This window comes from Rana temporaria, chromosome 5 (assembly GCF_905171775.1).
Source record: "Rana temporaria chromosome 5, aRanTem1.1, whole genome shotgun sequence".
In the NCBI taxonomy this organism is placed as follows: domain Eukaryota; kingdom Metazoa; phylum Chordata; class Amphibia; order Anura; family Ranidae; genus Rana; species Rana temporaria.
The window spans coordinates 290,699,754-290,721,286 of NC_053493.1; the positions used below are offsets into that span (position 1 = coordinate 290,699,754).

Here is a 21,533-nt window from a genome sequence, read left to right on the forward strand (position 1 = left end):
ATCAATGCATTTTTATAGCACTGATCGCTGTATTAATGTGAATGGTTCCAAAAATGTGTCCGCAGCAATATCCCAGTCCTGACAAAATTCGCAGATCGCCGTATTACTAGTAAAAAATTTTTTAAAAAAATGTCAGAATTCTTTCCCCTATTTTGTAGCCACTATAACTTTTGTGCAAACCAATCACTATACGCTTATTGCGATTTTTTTTTACCAAAAATATGTAGAATACGTATCGGCCTAAACTGAAAAAAAAAAAAAAAAATTTTTTTTTTATGGGATATTTATTATAGCAAAAAGTAAAAAATATTTTGTGGGGTTTTTTTTCAAAATTGTCGCTTTTTTTTTGTTTATAGCGTAAAAAATAAAGACCGCAGAGGTGATCAAATACCACCAAAAGAAAGCTCTATTTGTGGGGGAAAAAAGAACGTCAATTTTGTTTGGAAGGCACGTCGCACGACCGCGCAATTGTAATTTAAAGCGACACGGTGCTGAAAGCTGAAATTTCGCCTGGGCAGGAAGGGGGTATATGTGCCCAGTAAGCAAGTGGTTAATAGCATGCATAATGGAGATCTGTCCCTGGTTAAAGTCCAAACACCGCAGGAGGGGGGATATTTTCCATCTCCTCTACAATGAGAGAGTTATTTTGGATCTTTAAGCTTCAAACCAGGATACCCAATGGGTTAAACTTCGAATGGGATGCGACACATTACTATGAATAGTTGTTGTCACATTGATTTATCCCTTAGGTAAGATACAATCCAGCATTAAGGCCGATTAGGGCCGTTATTAGTATTATTGTTTTTATATATATATATGCGGCTTCAATAGAACATATGTACATGTACTAAAAAAAATTATATTAAAATTAGACTAAGTATTATTTCAGTACGTGTCATTTTTCTACATGCATTTTCTATGCGACTTTTCTATCACACCCTCTCCCGGGTTATAGAGTATATATAGATCCAGTTATCTTTTTATGGCAAGTCACCAATTATTTACACATTTATATACATACATACATACACACACACACAGGGGTAGGGGTGTTTTTTTTCCGACAAATACAAAGTTACCTATATGTATTTTTTGTTTACCAATGTTTTTTGAAATGTTTGTCTGGAGCGAGCCGATTAAGCACTTTAACACCATTCAGCTGCATTGTAGCCATTTAGGAATCTTGGTTTCTAGTGCTTATGATTAAGCAAAGAAATTAGTGAAACGCGTCAACCATGCTCCTCTCGAGCATGCGTCATGATGTGGTCATGAACTATTTTTGATGTTGGATATTTTTGTACAATAAAGCTTTTTTCTTTATTTTTTGAAGTGCGGTCATTCACTTTGCTATTGGACTGCTTGGCCAGATCATAGACTGGACCAGCATCTGACAATTTAAGGAAGGAATTACTTTCACCTGGAGTGGTGTTACCAGTTTGTTGTATTCCATTTTCCTTCATTGCCTGCTTATATACATTAAGCCACTTGGCCCAATGTTCTTTTGGGCTGGAATCCAGAATGTTTACCAGCCACCCCCTTTGAAAGCGTTTTCACAGTTTTTGGAAAAATGTCCTATCAAGTCTTAAAGATAACCTGACATGAGGGAAATTTGGAGACTTTCATTACGGACCTCTTTCTAATAAATTATAGCAACTTGACTTTTATGATGACTATATATAGTATAATGTCATAAAATTATTATTACTGTAAAATCACTGACCTGGAGATCCAAGTCCTTTTGTAAATACCGGCTCTGGGTCAGTGATAAGCATGACAGCTAGTCATCCAGTATTTTCAGAACATGAGGTCAAGAATGGCAGTCTCCAGGTTCCTCTTAATACAGGTTTACTTGAATATGTCAATAAAGTTAAATTACATATAAGAAATATGGAAGACAAACGTAACCATTGGTCATATACACCTGCTAGGCATATATGGCAGAGGTTGCACATTGCATGAGAAAAAGAAGCCCTTGCACCCTTCTGAGACGAAGCATGCTTTGTGCTATACCATACTAACACACTGTCCATGAAAACTGAAGGATATTCATGGAGATGAGGCAAGGCAAGTTGATAAACAGTATAAGTGATGCGTTAGAGCAAGCTACAGACTTGACTGTACGTTCCATATTTATTTTAGGATCCTTTTGAAGAAAGCAAATGTCTTTAACCTGTCCTTACTTAACATGCAAATCACCGTGGCAAATATTCCCAGCGATCAATGATCTCTTTTAAAGCTTTGCCAGACCTTTCATTTGCAAAGTTCTGATGAAGGTCATTGCAGACTATGAAGCCAAGTGTGTGCAATCTGACGTACTAGAGACAGCTGGAACTAGAACACAAATCTATTATATAAACCCAACCCACTAAGCAACCCTGTATATCCAAAATGGGACTGGAATGTGCTTTTATTGGCTCCAGCAATGTGTTATCCAGCCCGTATTTGTATTGCTGGAATAGTTCTATAAACCATGGACAGTGAGTGAATATATAATACAGTTTTCACAGACGCGGTGCAAGCAACACGACATGTAAGAATCATTAAGGAAAAAGTAGCCAGATCCGGCACACAATGTGCCCAGTGATTTAGGGACAGTTGCTAATCTATGTCCTAAAAAAAGAGGAGTGAATAAAAAACAAATGGATTAAATACATAATAATGGACCTGGATCAGCACATTTATCACTCATTGTTCATCCCTCGCCTACGTCTTGAATAGATCCTGTCCTTCTGTATGTTCCCAGGTCCCAAGTGGCACTAATTTCCTAAATACTTTGCATTGCTGGGTGGGGAGCATGGTTGATAAGCAACATAAACGCAGGATAAATTAGCATATCTGGCTTACATCTATACATCTTAAACTGGGAAGACCCATTCACAGATTTAAGTAAAACACGAGCAATGTCACAGAGAGAACCATCACCTACAGTAATCCCAAACCATGACAAATATCAGCTGCCTTAATCTCAAGTATCTTGATGCCAAGGACATTACTCGGAATTAAAAATGCTGTTCACATACACAGTAGAGACATTAGTCATATTAACACACATGTGAGGACAAGCAATTACGCTCACAAATTAGACTACTATGGCAAGTTATGTAGGCAGCATAACAGGAAGGAAATTACTAAAAAAAAGACACCTAAAAACATCTGCAGACAACACAGCTGTCTACCAAAGTATTTGGTGGTGCCGCTGCAACCAAGTAACTTGAAATCAAAGCATAAAAAGGCACAAAAAAAGTAAAAGTTAGGCAAGCACAGTCTTATGTCTATGAACAACCCGACTCCTAAGTGATCTTTCATACCTTTCGTATGGAAAATTGTTTGTCGACTTAAAAAGATCATTTGTATACAGACTAAAAACGTGATATTGACAGGCAATATGAAAGGGGCAAGAGTGTTGACCACAGTCGTTTATCCTTATGCCACGTACACACAGTCGGAAGTCCGATGGGAGCTTTTCATCGGATATTCCGACTGTGTGTATACCCCATCTGACTTTTTCCGTCAGAATTTCCGACGGACTTAGATAGAGAGCAGGTTCTCAATTTTTCCGACTGAAAAAATTCCTATTGGAAAATCTGTTCGTCTAGATGGAATTCCGACGGGAAAAAAAGCATGCATGCTCGGAAATAATTCAACGCATGTTCCGAAGCATTGAACTCAATTTTTCTCGGCTCGTCGTAGTGTTGTACGTCGGAATTTGGTGTGACCGTGTGTAAGCAAACCAAGCTTCAGCGGAATTCCGTCGGAAAAAACATGATTTTTTTTTACAACAGAAAATTCGTTCGTGTGTACACGGCATAAGATGGCAAAAAAGACACACAAAGACTGGCCAGCCAACAGAAAACAGCTGAAAAATTCCAGCTCTACAGAATCATTTTTCTGGTGACATATGTTCATAAAATGCATCTCGTTTGAAACGAGCTCTCTTACAGGTTTGACTCGCAATCACCAGCTTTCTCACATCGCTATCTTAGGTCTATTGACACCCTTACGCAGGCCATAGAAATTCAAACCATCACCAGGGTTTTACCTGCGATTATCGCTAACGGCTGGTATAGCCGCTACCAATAATCACCATCTTCTCCCAGAAGGGGGCGGCTTCCCCCGCTGGGAGAAGACAGCGCCTCGCCAGGAGGGATTCCCGCATCAACATTTTCTGTGTTGGTAGGGGAATCGAGCGAATGTAGGATAGACTACTGAGCAGAAAAAGGTCATTTGTAAGTACAGGACTGGCAGAAAATAGAACCTAACTGTCCTACTGATAAGTACTTAAAACTAATAATATTTATGAGAAATACATAATAGTTTAAATAACTTGTCAGATGATAGAAAACCTATGAAAGAAATATGGGGCTGCCACTGCCGACTTTTAAAAAATACTAATCGACTGTCTGGTTTTCTGCATATGGAAAACCACCAGAGTTTAGAAAGTCAGACAAATAGAATTAACAGAAGGCAACGGCTGTATGTATGTATGTATGTATGTATGTATGTATGTATGTATGTATGTATGTATATATATATATATATATATATATATATATATATATATATATATACATACATACATATATATATATATATACATACATATATATAGCAGTGATACTTTCCAATACAGACGACATTTTGTCCACTAAATCTGTTGGTTTTGGCGCTTGAAAAAAAAGAAGCGGTGTTGCTTCTTCTTGGGCAGAAGCAATAAACTTTTTGCATAGGGTGGTGTGACAGTTGGGGGGGGGGTTCAAAAGACAAGTAGGGGTTAACTTAGTGCTAAGGGTAAAAGGAGTTAGGTTAAGTTATATGGGGTTAAGCGGTAGGTTACATTTTACAGCCAAGCTCTTTGTTTTTTAAAAGCAAGGCAAAAAAAGATTAAACCTAAAGTGAAGTTAAAGATAAAAGTGATTTTTCAATGCTTTATGCATGATTCACATAATTTATATTTTGTATTAGGACAACGTGTGAATCCTAAGTGTTTAAAGGGAAGTAAAGTTATTTTAAGTGTAAATAAGGCCAAAATAAAAAAAACAATATGCAATACATCTCTGCAATACGCACTTTACAGAATTATGCAAGTACAGAATAATACCGGTTGATCTGCCAGAAATCCACAAAGCTCAGAATATCTTTTAGTTGACTGACAACACTATTTCTGTTGCAGAACCAAGTCCGAGTTCTCCCCTGTCGGAGTACAGAACACCGACCCATTATGGTATTGCGCTATAGGCTGCATGATTTCACGTTGCGCAACTTTTGGTGCACTTGCTTTACTGGATCTCAATTAAAACTAATTAGTGTTATTCTTCCTATATGGTTCTCTCCCCTTTGTGGCAATCCACACACAATACTTGCCATTCAGTCTGTATGCACCAATCACATAAATCTACCAGTAATTGTAGGATTGTATACAACATTTGGTGAATAAAGCACAGCGAAATTGTGCAGTCACTTGCTTCATTCTGTGATCTTGGACTTGACCTCAAATATTTCTTTTGTTGCTTTAACAATACTATGCACTAACACCAAAGCTACAAAAATGCTGCCTGCACATCAGCATGACTAGAGAGCCATGTAAATGCAATAGAATAAAAGTTTTATTTGTAGTAGTCTCAAACTGGTGTATTCACAGCTGCAACATCCCTGGTTTAATTAAGAAAAAAAAACTACATATTTAAAGCTGCTCTAAAGCAAAGAAACCCATGAATAAATAATAGAATTTTGGTGTGTCTGGTTACATTTGGATAGTAAAATTGTTAAAAAAAAAAAAAAAAAACATTTTCATAACCACTTTTCCTTATTACACGTCCTTCTGTGTTTGTTTAGATTTTTTTTTCTTTTTTTTTTTAGAAAATTACATTCTCTTTTTTCCACCATTACTCTTGTACAAAATAATAAGTATTTATTCTGCTATGTCAGTAACCCGAGTCCAGGACAGCCAGAACCCACAAGGCGAGCAAACTCTTCCTCCATAAAGCGATGCATGTTTTATAGCAATGCAATTGCCTGAAAGTGTTAATAAGGGGTAACGTCTTTAGTTTGACACTCAGATAAGCGTTTCTTTCCAGTCTTTAATTGGAGAAGGTCTTACTTGCTCCTTTGTCTTGTCTTTAGGTGGTTTTGATTCAGAGGCAGTGTCCCTCTGCAGCTGGGATCTGCTGCCCGTCTTCCCTGGCTCCTCTTCCTCCTGCAGCTGTTCGGACTTTATGCGCTGCATCTGTAACAGCCTAAGCTGAACACGCAGCTCAATGATGGCCTCTCTCTCTTCATGAATTGCCTGGTTCAGATGGTTGTTCTTAACCTAACAAGAGACAGTAGCATTCAGTAGAATTTGCTTGAGTAACAAAAGCAAGATGTTCATGTACAGGGAATATTAAACAAAATGTGTGGTTTTGTACATATTTTCTAAGGCCTTTGTATTATTGGCAAGACTAAAAAAATCTAAAACAAACCTGATTTTTTTCCAGATAAAGAAGAACTGATCCATATTCATTTTATATATTTTTTTTCCATCACACAGGTGGAGCTCTAAGCTGTTTTCATGTGCTTTGCGGTTTCTCTTCAGCTTGGTGCTGTAAAAAGTCTGTTTACAGAGATCAATAGCTCTTACACAGAACTGAGTGACTCGGTCATTAATGGTACAGGTCAGTCCAAAAACAAGGTCAGACAGGGCAGTTAGCAAAGAAAGCTACTTTTGGTGAACTTTCTTTAGCTAACCCATAGTGCTCTGCTCTAATTGTGTACTAAATGTTTACCTACAAAATAAGTAAATAAACTTAAGGCAGAATTAAACCTAAAAAATAAAAGTAGAATTTTTATGACTGAAGAGGCTATATTGGTTTCTTGTGTCATAAAACCTCCCCCCTGCCGATTAGTTTTCATATATACTGAGCTGTGTGTGATCAGCATATATTTACGAAACCACTCTGTGTTGAGGTGACTTAAACACCCGTCTGCATGTGCAAGAGTTACATCATCCCGGACCTATCAATTAATAGGCTGAAAAGTCAGAATGTGACAGGAAAAGTGGGAGAAGATGGAGGCGCCCACAATATGAGAGTGCTGACACTGCAGCATTGGAGGGGATGGCTTGCAAGCCAAGTCAGTCATAATGTGCCAATATGTTATGCATACTAGCAGATTATGGAAAAACTCACAAGGGTCCATTTTTTTTATGTTTTCTGCAGAGGTTTAAACCCTCCAAGAAAGACAATTACTGTGTCTCCTGGGATATTTAAATTCCAGTGATCTGCATATGCTAGTCAGACACGGACGATTGTTAGGTCACTTTTTGCAGTGAGAAAGAGGATTGCCTCCTGCTGGGTTTCTGCCAATCCTCCCACTGTCAGCGAATGGACATTAAAGATGAGCAAGTATGTCATATATGAAAAGCATACCTACACTTTGTGATATGCCCCTCGCAAGTTTGAAAAAAATTGGTCCAACTGGATAGAAGTTATGTGCCCTTTTCTTGTGAAATAATTTACCATTTTGATCTCTTTACAACTTCTGGGATGGCTCCTGTTGTCTTTTATAGAGCTCTGGTGTCCCGCTAGTGACATCTACCAATATTATGTATGTGATTGGTACTCCTTGACAGTTTTTGAATGTACTAGATGAGGTACATTTGGTGCTTTGAAGCCCTGCAAGTCAAACTGTCCTATTCTTTTTCTATAAATATCTTATTAGAAAACAAAAAAGAAAAAAAACACAATTACGATTGAGCTGAAATAATTGTTGTTTGCTTTTAGTTCTAGTAAAAAAAAAAAAAAAAAAAAGGAGGTTGGAGAGACAAGGGAAGAAAACATATTGGGAAAACGGTTAAGAACTCCATTTAGAACTAGTCATTTACTGTCAGATGTATGAAAAGGTCCAACATCACAACATGCCCATTCACGAACAAGGGCCCACTATGACACAATGGGGGTTATTTACGAAAGACAAATCCACTTTGCGCACTTGGAGGTGCAGTCGCTGTAAATCTGAAATGAGGAGAAGCTCTGCTGATTTTTATCATCCAATCATGTGTAAGCCAAAATGCTGTTTTTATTTTCCTTGCATGTCCCCCTCGGATCTACAGCGACTGCACTTCCAAGTGCACGTGTAGTGCAAAATGGATTTTCCTTTAGTAAATAACCCCCAATGTGTAGTGTGTCACATAGACTTGCTCGCACTGCTCAACAATGGCCAAGCACCACAATGACAGCTCAGGGCACTCATATTGAAGTTGCCTTTCTCAGTGTTTATGTCAGCTAACATTTAATAAATCCTCTGGCCTATGCACCCACCGCCCCTCAAGTAAGTTCTACTCTTTTTTACACCATCACATATCTAGGCACAAGTGTAGGAAATTATATCTAAAAAATGCCTGTTAACACATTTGCCTAATTTTTGAATGTGGAATAAAGGACAACACTGGGTTAGACAACTCCATTATCCTGTAAAACAAGATTCTGGTTGTACTAAAGAACGCGAGAAAGAGCGGAGTTTCTCTATCAGCGATGAAGACTGGGAGAAACAGAAAATATTGACCAGGTGGTATAGGTGTCCCTCTACACTACTTTCCGCTCAGTTTACCACTGTTGTTAAAGCGGATCTCCACTCTAAAGTGGAGTCCCGCTGATCGGAACCCTCCCCCCCTCCGGTGTCACATTTGACACCTTTCAGGGGGGAGGGGGGTGCAGATACCTGTCTACAGACAGGTATCTGCACCCACTTCCGGCCCTACGATACGGGCAAAGGACGGGTTTTTTCTCCGCTTCCCGTCGCCCCCCCGTTGTATGCTGGGAACACTCGGCTCCCAGCGGGAGCCAATCGGCGGGCGCAGCGCGATTTGCGCATGCGCCGTAGGGAACCGGGCAGTGAAGCCGGAGCGCTTCACTTCCTGGTTCCCTCACCGTGGATGGAGGGGGGAGCAGCAGGGTGACGAGCGATCGGCTCGTCATCTGCTGCGATCACCGCTGGACTCCAGGACAGGTAAGTGTCCTTATATTAAAAGTCAGCAGCTGCAGTATTTGTAGCTGCTTGCTTTTAATATAGTTTTTTAGTGGCACATCCGCTTTAATGTGGTGAAGGAAAGGGCACAATTCCTCACATTTGAGGTAGGTCTGTCCTTTCTGAAAGGTTCTCTTCGGTCCATGTAACCAAATCACGGGTTGGACTTAGCCAGAGACTCCAGAAGCATCTCTTCTTTCCATATGTCCTGGATCACCTATAGTAGTGGGGCCTCTTACAATTTCTCTTTTCTGCAGGCGGGTTGTTGTTCCCTAGACACTGGAGGATGGCCGAGCATAATGACAGGCAAGCTATATTTCCCTGGTTCAGACCTACTCAGCTATGCCCCTTAGCATGCTAAAAAGGATAAATTACTGCACAAAAAATGAAACATTTGTGAGAGTGTATAGACCGAATTTGTCTTGGATTTTGATACTTGAACAGTGCGTCGATTAGAGCGTCTTTAGAAAAAAAAGCAGAGAGACCGCTTTTAAAGAAAAAAGAATGGAGTTCAGTAGGTGGCAGCAGATACCCATCCTTCCTGTATACAATGGCTCACCTCCAGCTCTTCATTCTGTCTCTGTAGATCTTCCAGGATAATTTGCAGCTCTTCCTCATCCTCACTTTCACTCTCACTCTCAGATGAATACTCTTCTGTCTCACTCCGGCCAGGCTGCTGGCGACTGCAGGGGGGAATAGCACATTATCAATGAAAACATCAAATATTAATGTAATATTAAGATGTAACGGCATTCCTTATCCGATTATTGTCTACTTTTCACACTATACTAAAGACGAGTCACATGCAGTAGGAATATACCCCTTTATGTTTTACAGTTTTATGGACCCATCTCCTATAATGTCACTTATACCAACATAACACCAATATACTGCAACTGCTTCCCACGGTGCCACAAGCAACTCCCCCATGAAGTGTAAAATACATTTTGTATAAGATTTCTATACTTCAGGTTGGCTTATGATGGAAATCATAACTACCTTTGAATTTCAGAAATTTCTGCTCGGAGACGGTCAATTTCCTCCTTCTCTGTTGCAATCTGACGTCTCAGGAACTGCTCCATTGCAACCAGCTCTTCTTGTTCTGTTAATATTTCATTTTCCTGATAAGATGAAGATCTTGTCAGTGCGAAAGTGAAGCCAGGACACAAAATCTCAATGTTCTCAAACCCGCAGAGCAAAATCTCATTGTAATTATACTATCCAGATGGACACAATGAATTATTAAACAATTGTAAGAGAATCACAACTGTTTTTAGGCTTACCTATGGGCTCGTGTGATGCCATTAACGTCCCATATAAGTTTTACAGGTTGTAATTTCAAAATAATTTTGACATTTTTAAAATCTGCAGCATTCATTAAACACCTGACAATCCTGCCATAAAAGTCCTTGTGCAGGCACTTCCTATTATAGAGTTACAACACTATCCTTGTCTCTCAACTCTGCTCCTATGTTGTCACCCTGACACACAAGCTTTCTGATGCATTCACACACACAATGGTCAATTCAACACACGCAGGCATGGTCCACTGCGGTTACTATGAGAAAACCCACCCTGAAAATCATCATCCAGTCATCACTGGAGCGCACATACGTAGGCAGAAAGTGGCTACAAAATGGTTCGAGGGGAATCAGCAACACAGGATATAAAAAAAAAAAAAAAAAAGGCAGAAGAAAATGGAGACACTAAACCGTTAAAAACATTCTTCAGGTAAAAAGTCCATTCTATAAAATCAGTAAAGTCCTTTAAAAGTGTATGAGGTTAGCAGCAGCATTCCTCAGATGCCGGGGACACTGCCACTTGGCTCAGACTACTTAACCATTATATGCACATTCTAGCACTTTAGTGAGTAGCTAGTACTGTATATGTTTTTACATTAAACTTGCTTTTAACTGTGGCAACCAGGCTGGTGCCCCTGTTTGTCCCCTCTAAAAAATTAACTGTCGGAGCCGACAGACAGAAAGGAGGGAGAGGATGACAGGAGAGCTGCGGATGATGGAGGTACGTAAACAGACCACGATGTCAGGGCTCAGCAGCCATTATAAACCGGTATTTTATATCAAATGCAAAATAAGGGGGTGAAAGTGAGCGCTATACCAAAAAAAAAAAATGTATGTATATAAAAATTTTTTATAAAAAAATGTAAAAATAAAAAATGTGTATAGCTGCTAGCAAAAACAGGCAATATACTCAGTGCTATATACTATAATCATATAAAATGTGCAGCGCTGTGCAAAACCGTGCAAGAAATGTAAAAAATTAAACACTGTCAATTAAAAACGTCCTCCTAAGTATGTCCAATTGCAATACAAAATATCTCTCCAATAGTCCGACTTAATCAATGCCAAATGCGATTCAGCCATCGATGTGAATGGCATTCCCAATCTTGTTTTGTAACCTGGGGACTGCCTGTACATAGCTTGTTTCCCGCAATCTTCTAGCTGGTTTGGTGACATGACTTTTCCCTTCTTTCTCCATCAGTGGCAGGCATTTTTTCAGGACTGACCAATGCTCGTGTAATGCAGTACTGTGAACCTAGGCTGAATGACAATAAGCCCTCTACAACAGTGGTCATCAACCCTGTCCTCAGGGCCCACTAACAGGCCAGGTTTGCAAGATAACTGAAATACATCACAGCTGATATCATTTGCTGCTCAGTGATTGCAGTATTCTAGTCTGCATCTCCCTAAGGTAATACATAAAACCTGGCCTGTTAGTGGGCCCTGAAGAAGGGGTTGATGACCACTGCTCTACAAGACATGTATACAACAGGCTGGGATCACAGGACTGGTGTTCTGACAGAAGATGACTGCTGGTGCTGGATCAAGACAGAAGTCAGGGACAGCACTGGAGTGTGGAGAGGATAACTACAGCTTGGCAATGTTTTTTTAAAAATGTATATAGAAGGCCAAAATACACTGGAATTATAAGTCAAACCACAAAAGGTGGAAATGTTATAGGGGGGGGGGGGGGAGGTGGTACCCCGAGACATAGGTAGATAGGTAGAGCTTTGAACAAAAATTCTTAGGAAAAGAATGTTCCAAGTACATTTGCTTATTTTTCTAATCATTAGTGGGTCAAATAGACTGCAGTGATGAGAAAATGCAAAAGGAGCAGGATGGAACATTTTTCTCGAATGAACAAATTTCTACCAGGGTTTACATTTGTAAAGTCCATTTATTCCAAAATCAAATGGTAAAAACAAACAAAAGACATTAAAATGTTCTGAGAATTTTTGTACATATTTTCCTAAGGCTTTCCCTAACAATTATCGTTACTCTATTCATCTATGGCCAGTTTAAAGAGGGACTGCAGTCTGCTTATATAATTTGTAATAAAAACATCTTTGCCATTCTGAAGCTTCCCTCCAAAAACTTTGCATATTTTATATATACTGCGATTCTGTACTTGCCAAATATGCTGCAGAAATCTCCCTTCCACTAAGTCTATCTGCAATCATTTTAACTGTGGGCAACTGAAGCTGCTGCCTGTTCACTTCCTGGATTTACACAGACACACCACACACTCCAGCTTCGCAGCCCTGCAGCTCTCATTGGCCGTCCAAGACTCACCCCCCCCCCCTGCCCTTCCTGGCAAACTCTATGGAGAGCGAGTGAGTGAGAGAGCAGTGCATGATGTCATAAGCCTAGGCTTTTTACCAGACAAGAAACAGGAAGTGGGCTGTATAAGGTATTTACTGGCAGAAAAAAAAAATAGATGGAAAGTTGGAAAAATTACTGCAGGTCCACCAAGTATGAGCTGGTAAGAGAATTCGGAAATATCTGTATACTTTTGATGATAGTTGTATAAGAAGACAGACTACTCTAGCAGAGATAATTCTGATATTTAACAATATTGAACTTTTGACATATTGAGGAGACCCACTAGAAGAGGAGTACATTACTAAATACCACATCTTTATTCAACAAGATTTACATCGGTCTAAACCGAGGCTTGGCAAGTCTTTGATCACGATCAAAACGTCGACCGCGGGTAGCCGACGCGTCAATCAGGAACACAGCCCCACACACAGACCTTCTCCCAGCCAGCACCGCTCTCCTTACTGCAACGCGGAGATCGGGAGAAGTCACGGTACTGGATAGAGGACGGGAGCAGGAGCTGCTGGAATCAAAGTTTTACATTAACCAGCAGGTGATTGGTTGCCGTAATGTGGGGATGGGGTGAAGGGGAGAGAGGACACAACAGTGGGGGGTGAAAGAGACAGAGGGAATTGCATGGGGGGGGGGGGAATACTACAGTGGGGGGAGAGTGTGAAGGGGACAGAGTACATTGCTTTTGGGGGGGTGGGGGGCTGAGGTCACTGCATTGGTGGAGGAGCAGAGGATACTACAGTGCAGGGAGGGTGTGAAGAGGACAAGAAGGGGCAGAGGGCACTATAGTGGGGGGTGTGATGTGAAGGGGGGCAGACAACACTATTGTATGGGGTTGGGGAAGGGGGAATAGGTCCCTACTGTGGAGGAGGGGGGGGGCACTGTGTGAGGGGAATAATGTAAAGGGGAGTGGAGGACACTATGCTGTTTTTATTTTTTATAGGGCACTTGATTTATTTATTAAGAGTGCCTTTTCCCCCGGGGATCTTTGATTTGCTCCATGTTGTCCAGGTATATCTCAACCTCTGAAAGGTTGCCTACCCCTGGTCTAAACAGATGGTTACTCTAGTAACTCTAGAAACTGCAGAATCTCCTCCTGAATAGTTCTTTACCAGTCCTGGCCATGGATGAACAGATGACAGTTAGGTTATAGATGAAAAACATCTACCCAATCTCAAACGGCACAGCAGGTTTGGGTTACCTAACCCAACACCTACAAGTCCTAAATAGGCCGAACTTTGAGAGCACATTTCTTGAATCTTTGTTTTTTTTCTGGGGGGGCAGAATTTGAAGATATGTCAGAAAGCCATAGACAGCCCTGATGATGCCCAAAAGGTGAATCATGCATTCTGCTTTCGTCAGACAAGCCACATGCTGCACATCCTTGAAGGAGCCTGAATTAGAGGGATGGAATGGTGTTGGTTTCAGACGTTGCTCCCAAACAAGGCAACAATTATAAACTTGAGAGGAACCTGTAGTTTTCCCAAGGACCTGCAGAAGAATTCTCACAGAATTCGGGTACTCACAGAATGGATAGTGACTATGAGGGGGTTCAGCGTGTCAGGTATTAAGGAATCACAATAATACAAGCACAGAGTTCTGCGTCGCTGAGGCATAAGCAACTGGAGAGACAGCAAATGATCAGTTTTGTCGTTTGCAGTAGATGGCTGCCAGAAGTGCAGAGTTAGTCTTATAAGCATTATGTCTGGTAGTGAATTAAAAAGAGACCACCAGATTTAAATAGGTAGATGTCGTAATGTTACCCCATAAGGCTGAGTAAAGCACCATCACAAGTTATGGAAAAAACACACAAAGTGAAGATTACCTCATAACCTGTGCTATCAATGTAGTGTGAACTACAGATCCAAGTAAAAAGCGAAGACATGTATAGCCAGGAACCAGTATGTAAAGTTACAGGAAAAACCTGTCTAAATTGTTGACTCATCCAGGCTTCACCATTCAGTGTTCATACCCCCGAAAGGGTCTTTAGGGCCTGTGTGCCATGTGAACAGACCACGGCCCTGGATATACATAGCACACTGCTGCTAACTCACAAGTTGCACCATGAAACTTAACGAATACTAAACACAGGATTCAGTGCCATCCCTGCTGCATCAGGGTTTAGGTATGGTTCCCAATGCATGGATAGGGTAAACGATACAGAAACTACTAGCAAGTCTTGAGCCAATGAGCAGTCAGATCTTGGTAGAAGTGTCAGTCGAAGAATGAAAGGAAAACTGGTGAAAAATTAGAACAACATTTTCTCCAACAAGACAAGGGTTGCATCACCTAAAAGACACCTGCAAAAAAACTGGAGCCTCATGGAGTGGGCAGGGTTACATGGGCACATTTGGGGTTGTCACAGCAAAGATTTTTGCAAATGCCCATTCAACTAAAGGTAGCAGCAGATAATCCATGGTTTGTGTCCTGTGCGATTAACAAATATAGAACTATGAAGTTCTGACCTAATGACTGCAAGCATGCTCAAAGTCAGCGACTTTAGAAAGCACAGGATTCAGGAGATAAGGGATGATTTCCCTGCAATCAGAATTTTTAGAAGGATGACTATATTGCCTACTTCTTATTTCACTTGATGTAAGTTTTAGTTAACAACCACGCTAAGAATCTCAGAACAGACAGTTGGGAAAGGTTAAATGACAGCCCTTACAAGCAGTGCACAGCAGTGTAAATAGAAATACCTGTGCAAGCAGTATATTAAGGACTTCTTCTTCATTTTCAGTCATTTCTTCTTTGGAAACATCTTCCTTAGAAAGGCTGGCAATTTCTTGTGCAATTTTTGTTTCACAGTCCTAGATAAGGGGATAAAACACCGGATATGAAACTGAAACACTGACAATTGGGTATGAATAATTAAAAATATATTTCTACACCTTTCTTGTGCATGGCTCCCATTACATCAACATAAAAATAAAAATAAAAACACATGCTAAGCCTAGTAATATATTATTTTACTCTTATTCACTAGGGAAAAGGATTTTAATTCAATATCAGTCAAAATGGTGGTTACATGGATAGCACTTTTGCCTTTCTGTCTTGGATTCTTGGTTAAAAGGATAAGTTCACCTTTGCAAAAAAATAAATGCACATCCACCAGGTAAAAAATGTGCATATTTTCTTTACTAGGAGCCTGTAAAGCATTGCACCCATGATCAGCAGGGCTCTTGCAGACTTTGCCGTACGAGCAGGGAGTTACACACAGGAAGCATCAATGAACTACCTAGAGCACCGGTGTCAAACACATGGCCCTCCAGGCCATTTCATGTGGCCCTCGCACCTCTTCTGCAGCTGCAGGAGAGCTCCAGCCCTCCTCCAGACCCTTACTTTCTGCTTTCAAGCAATGCATCCAGCTTCTTCCCAGCAGCAGCATAAGGAAAGGGGTGCACCTTGATGTAAGGGAGAGTAGGGGAATTAAATTATGATGGTGGGGTGGTTCTTGACATCTAATGTAAGGGGAGGGTGTGCACATCTAATCTTACAGATATGATTGCCCTCAAAAGGGCCGATTGTAATGCTGATGCAGCCCACTGTGAAATTAGGTTTCACACCCCCTGACCTAGAGCATTCAACAGCTCCCTGGTAGTTCATTGGGAACTACAAGCGGACAGCAAAGAGGCTGTCGGTCCTTGTAGCTCTCACATTCACGGAACTCTGAATGAATGACGTGGACAAGAGTTCAACATAATCACTTTTGGTCATTATGCGTAACAATATAGCACCCGATATTTTTAGAATCTGTGGGGGCTCTAATGATAAACGAAGGACGTGTGCAGGCATCAGATCAGGGAGACAGGTTACAACCTTTACCTTGGGCACAGTTATCCTTTTAATTTAAAACTGATTTCCCAAATGACATAGGACATGTATAGTCCTACTTGAGTCTGCCTCTGACTTTATTCAGAAACCTTGCCACAAAACTGCCTGCACTTTGCTGCTGTGTAGGCATTTTCTTTAAGGATGACTGGTTACCACTACACTCTAGACTTACAACAATGGCTATATGTGGACGTGCTGTTTGAATCCCCTTGTATCTCTTTACACAACCAGTCAAACCCTCTTCCTGCATTAGGTAAATGCAACACTTACAACGTCCACCCAAGCTACAGCAACAATCTGTCCACTAGAAGATGCAGACCGTGTTGATAGGAAAGGAAACCTAGGGAAGGCTACTCCTACAACCAAATGCTTTTCACAGACGACGCATACCTGTGATGACATTAGCAGTCTCAGCAGGCAATACATTGCCTGAAGTTTACCTCTACAACCCTAAGATAAAACAAATCTTAATGCCCAAGCACAATTTTGCAACTTTCACATGCGTTAGTAAAACCGCACATATCACCACAACTACTTTGTGTATCCAGGTGGATTAAACGTTGTTTTTTTTTTTCAGGCCAAATTGGGCTTTCATTTGGTGTTAAATGGTTATGGATATCTCCCGATTTATTTATTTTTCCGGGACGCCATCAGACAACGTCTTTCTTCTCGAGCCTCTAGGGGGCGCCACGCCACGTCACCCGATGCGCATGCCTGGCGGCCGCGATGTCTGCCGGGCACCTGCGATTGCCCGTGAACACGGCAGGAGCGTGGATCTGAGTGTGTAAAGAGGAGAGAAGACCGATGTGTGTTACCAGTACAGAGGAACACCGATCAGTCTCTTCCCACTGTATGTATGTATGTATGTATGTATGTATGTATGTATGTATGTATGTATGTATGTATGTATGTATGTATGTATGTATATATATATATATATATATATATATATATATATATATATATATATATATATATATATATATATATATATATATATATATATATATAAAAAAAATTATTTGTGGGGGAAAAAATTATAAAAATTGCATTTGAGTACAGTGTTGCATGACCGTGCAATTTTCATTCAAAATATAACAGCGCTGAAAGCTGAAAATTGGTCTGGGCAGGATGGGGGTGAAAATGCCCTGTATTGAAGTGGAGCTCAGCTAAATAATATTTAGTTAAAAAGGAAAATTGAAGGAAAAATAATCACCTAAACAAGTGCTACACGTTTTTATTATAAACACATTTATCTTTTGCAGTATTGTTTATCACGTTTAAAACTAGTGTTTATAAAAAAACGGCTTAAATCACACAGTCCCAAAACTACAATGATACGCTTACGCTTATGTTCATTAATAGACATTAGGCTGTGCACAATGTACCAGTACCCAGAAAACCAGATTTTCCTGTCTTGCAGGATAATAAACTGTGGCATAATTAAGACTATCTGGCCAAGGATAATAATCTCCTTTTTTATTCTCAGAAGAATAAATACCTTGCACTGGTAAACTAGTTTAGGGCAACACCAACAACCTTTTACAACCACACAAGGCCAAAAAAAAAAAAAGAAAGGAAGGACCGTGTACTTTAGGCAAGGAATAGCATATGAAATGGGTGCAGCTGTGCTTGGCAAGTGAAGTCTGGCAAATCACATGACCAACTAATTCAGCACATTGAGCCTCAGCCAAGAGCCATACAAGGGTGAGCCTTGTCCATTCTGTACCATTAGGCATGCCTGCTGCTAAGATGCTTAATGAAGCAGACAGGCTAAGCATACGAGTGTCACACACCTGCCTTTTAGCTTCTCGTAACTTCCTTTTAAGAGCCGTCAAGATCCTCTGTACCTCCCACAGCCTTTCTTCCTTAGAGAGATCCTTAATGCCAGCCTGAAGATCCCGATGCAGGCAATTTAAAAGAAATTCCTGTGTAATATAAGAAAAGGTTTTCAAAATACAGTCCAAATTCACAGTAAGCTGCATATGAGCCACTTGAGTCTACAAAAAAAAAAAAAAACATGAAAAGAAAAGTGGGTGATCCAATGCCTGCTCAAGTCTGGAATATAATATTTTGGTGGATTTGACATTCCCAACTATGCTTATAAATATAATTTTATGCTTGCCAATTCTTTATCTAGTAAAACTCTAAATAGCACTTCATGTTACGTAGTTCATACTATTAATCATCTATGAACCCATGCATAATAATAATAAAAAATAAAATAAAAATTGAAACTGAGCTCTGGTTATTGCAAAAATAAAGCCGATTTTACAAACCTGCAACCCACTGCTGCAGGGCAAACTATTAAATGGTATGTGGTGTTACCACAGAGGTAATTAAAGTAGAACTCCGCACAAACAGATAAATACAAATTGGAAGCATGTCTTGTGAAAGTTTACCTACCAAATGATTGGCAAGTCGGTTTCACCAATCCTCCGATTCATGCAGCCGCATCACACTGTAAATCTAGAAAGCTAGGATACCTATATCTTGGTTAATGTAGCTTTATATGCCCCCTCTCCGTTTCCAACTGGCTTATTCAACAAGGAATCTGCATTTTCACTTCCCAAATAGCCTAGGAAGCTGCAAATAAACATTGAAGTGAACTCGCTGGCTATGCCGAGTTGGTGATGTGTGTGTTAATTATTGGAAAAGATGAGCAGGTTTTATTTTTTGCAAGAGTAAACAGAGAAGAAGTACTTCAACTTTGTGTTTAATGGTTTGCTTGGCATTACACCTAAAGTCATGGTAAAGTTAAGTGTTGAACCTATATTCACTACAAACATATTAAAAGCGGAGCTCCACCCTAAAGTGGCACCAACGCTCATCGATCCCCCTCCGGTGCCACAATTGGCACCTTTCGGGGGGAGGGGGGACAGGATACCTTGACAGGTATGCTTTCCCACTTCCGGTAGTCCGGCCGTGGCCATGACGTCACAGCAGGGCTCCCCCCTGCTCCTCCCCTGGCTGCCGGGCTAATAAAAGAGAGGAGCGGGGCCTCGCGCATGCGCAGAAGGGTTCCTGGCGTGAAGCCAAAAGGCTACACTGCCGGGTTCCCTTACCCGCTATGGCGGCGGCAGTGTAGCCTTTCGGCTTCACGCCAGGAACACTACTGCCGACATCGCTGGACTCCAGGACAGGTAAGTGCCCATTTATTAAAAGCCAGCAGCTGCAGTATGTGTAGCTGCTGGCTTTTCATTTTTTTTTTTTCCCAGACCTCCTCTTTAAATGCTAAAAAACCCAGATATTTTCTGGCTGTATAGACAAAGCTGGCTGTGACAAACTTAAAAGCGGAATTTTACTGCCCCCTGCTTTCTCTACCCCTGTCTCTTCCTTAACCATTGGGTTTTCTTCATAAAAACACACACCTGCAGAGGTGCACAGTACACAGCTATATGAGCAGAGGACACTACAGTTTGGGATGGGGGAGAGGACACAGGACACTATAGTGGTGGGGTGAATGAAGCGTTCTGGTTTAATAAATGCTTGTGCACTATGGAGTAATTTCTTAAAAAAAACAGTGCACGGAGGTACATACAGCCAAAACATATTTTTTCTTAGTTTTGGACAAAGTGGACACTTTCACAGAATCTTTAGATGTGAATACACTCTTCGGGTGCAGAATAAAACATTGGCTTGCCCACCCAGATAATTGGAGGCAGCCATGATCCGGACTAGGGGGAGGGAGAAGCAAGCCCCCTTTGTGGCACATAGGTACCGACCCAAGTGGCATGTGCTCCTCAGCAACTTTCGCCCATTATTCGAAATACAGTGCCTATTGCCGAATTCACCTTACATACATATAACAATACAATACCAAAAATAATAGGAAACAACCTGTCGTCTGATTTCTTCTTTAATGGTATCTTGTGTTTCAGGCAGTGCAGGCATGGTGGCCATATTAGACCAACGGAGAGGTTTAATCACTTTCTTAACGACGATTCCTCCAAAGAGTTCTTGAACGTGTGTAAAAAATACATATAGAACACGGTTACTGATCTGAAAGACAAAAAAAAAGACAAAAAAAAAAAAGTATGGCATTGCCTTGTCATTCTCGCGTATTAACCATTACACCACCACTTATAGGAGATAATACAACAAAAATTCAGAACCAGCCCTACCTAATACAAGCGCTTTATGGAGTAGGTGAACTGTATAGAAATAGTCCCTAACTCTGATCAAAAAGATTGGGGCAAATTAAGGCTGCAGCTGCTACCAATCAACCAGCTATACAGCTGGTGTCAGAAAAACATATAAACAAAAATACAAAAGTCAGTGCTACAAAAAAAACAGCACAATATACTTGTTAAGATGTGCTCTATCATATAAATTTGCAAAGAAAGTCCAATATAGTTCTATAGATTATAGTTTTGCGATTATCGCACACTGTAAACAGTGAAAGTCCAGCCAGATGACAATCTTGTTAAACAAGTTTGCAGTGATGACCTGCCACCAACACCTCCACTCGTGAGACGAAGGGGGGGGGGATAGGATCTTCATTCATCTTCAGTGCAGCTGAGGCTGCTGAGAAAGGGACTGGGGAATTTCTAGCCTCAGTCCCTTTCCCTGTCTCAAAGGGGAGATGTCAGGGGTCTGTATGGGTGACATCATGGCTCCCAGAATTCCGATCTGTTGTCAAGTGCTCCCTGTGCCGGAGCTACATAATCACATGATAGATCAGAGTGGATTAAAAAAAAAAAAGGCAAGTACACACATTATTTTTTTTTTTTATAAGGATTAGACAGGATAGGTAGGAGGAGGGGGGACATTTTTAAGAATAGTTAGGTTTTTCTTACACTTTAAACAAACATGTTTTACTTTTACTCAAAGCGGTAGTAAAATAAAAAAAAATAAAAAGATGCATTTCCCCCAGCAGCCTTAAGCCATAATGTACTAGTATGTACTGCATATTAGTACAGCATGACAGACTTGCCTACAAAACGTAGCCCTCCAGCACTGCGCGCTCACTGCTGTCCCGTGTCTCCGGCAGCTTCCATCTTCGCCCGGTCTTTCTTCCAGTTTTGCGATCTTCGGCTACTTGACTGACTGTGCCGGGGCAAACGT

At 40.7% G+C, this 21,533-nt stretch overlaps 1 protein-coding gene across 3 annotated transcripts in view; it reads right to left on the reverse strand.

Moving 5' to 3' along the window:
* Positions 1-481: 481 nt before the first annotated feature.
* The window catches only part of RALBP1 (ralA binding protein 1), a 67,511-nt gene continuing 46,459 nt past the window's right edge, over positions 482-21,533 (reverse strand). For 2 of the 3 annotated variants that reach the window (XM_040353962.1, XM_040353964.1), the window contains 6 exons: positions 20,307-20,468; positions 18,263-18,394; positions 15,332-15,442; positions 10,000-10,121; positions 9,560-9,683; positions 5,582-6,307 (listed from right to left, as the gene is read on the reverse strand). In XM_040353962.1, the coding sequence (XP_040209896.1) occupies positions 6,053-6,307; positions 9,560-9,683; positions 10,000-10,121; positions 15,332-15,442; positions 18,263-18,394; positions 20,307-20,468 (906 nt within the window). In that variant the 3' untranslated portion in view covers positions 5,582-6,052. Of the gene's footprint in view, positions 1,455-5,581; positions 6,308-9,559; positions 9,684-9,999; positions 10,122-15,331; positions 15,443-18,262; positions 18,395-20,306; positions 20,469-21,533 lie in introns of those variants that run through there. The other variant, XM_040353963.1, reaches the window with a different exon arrangement.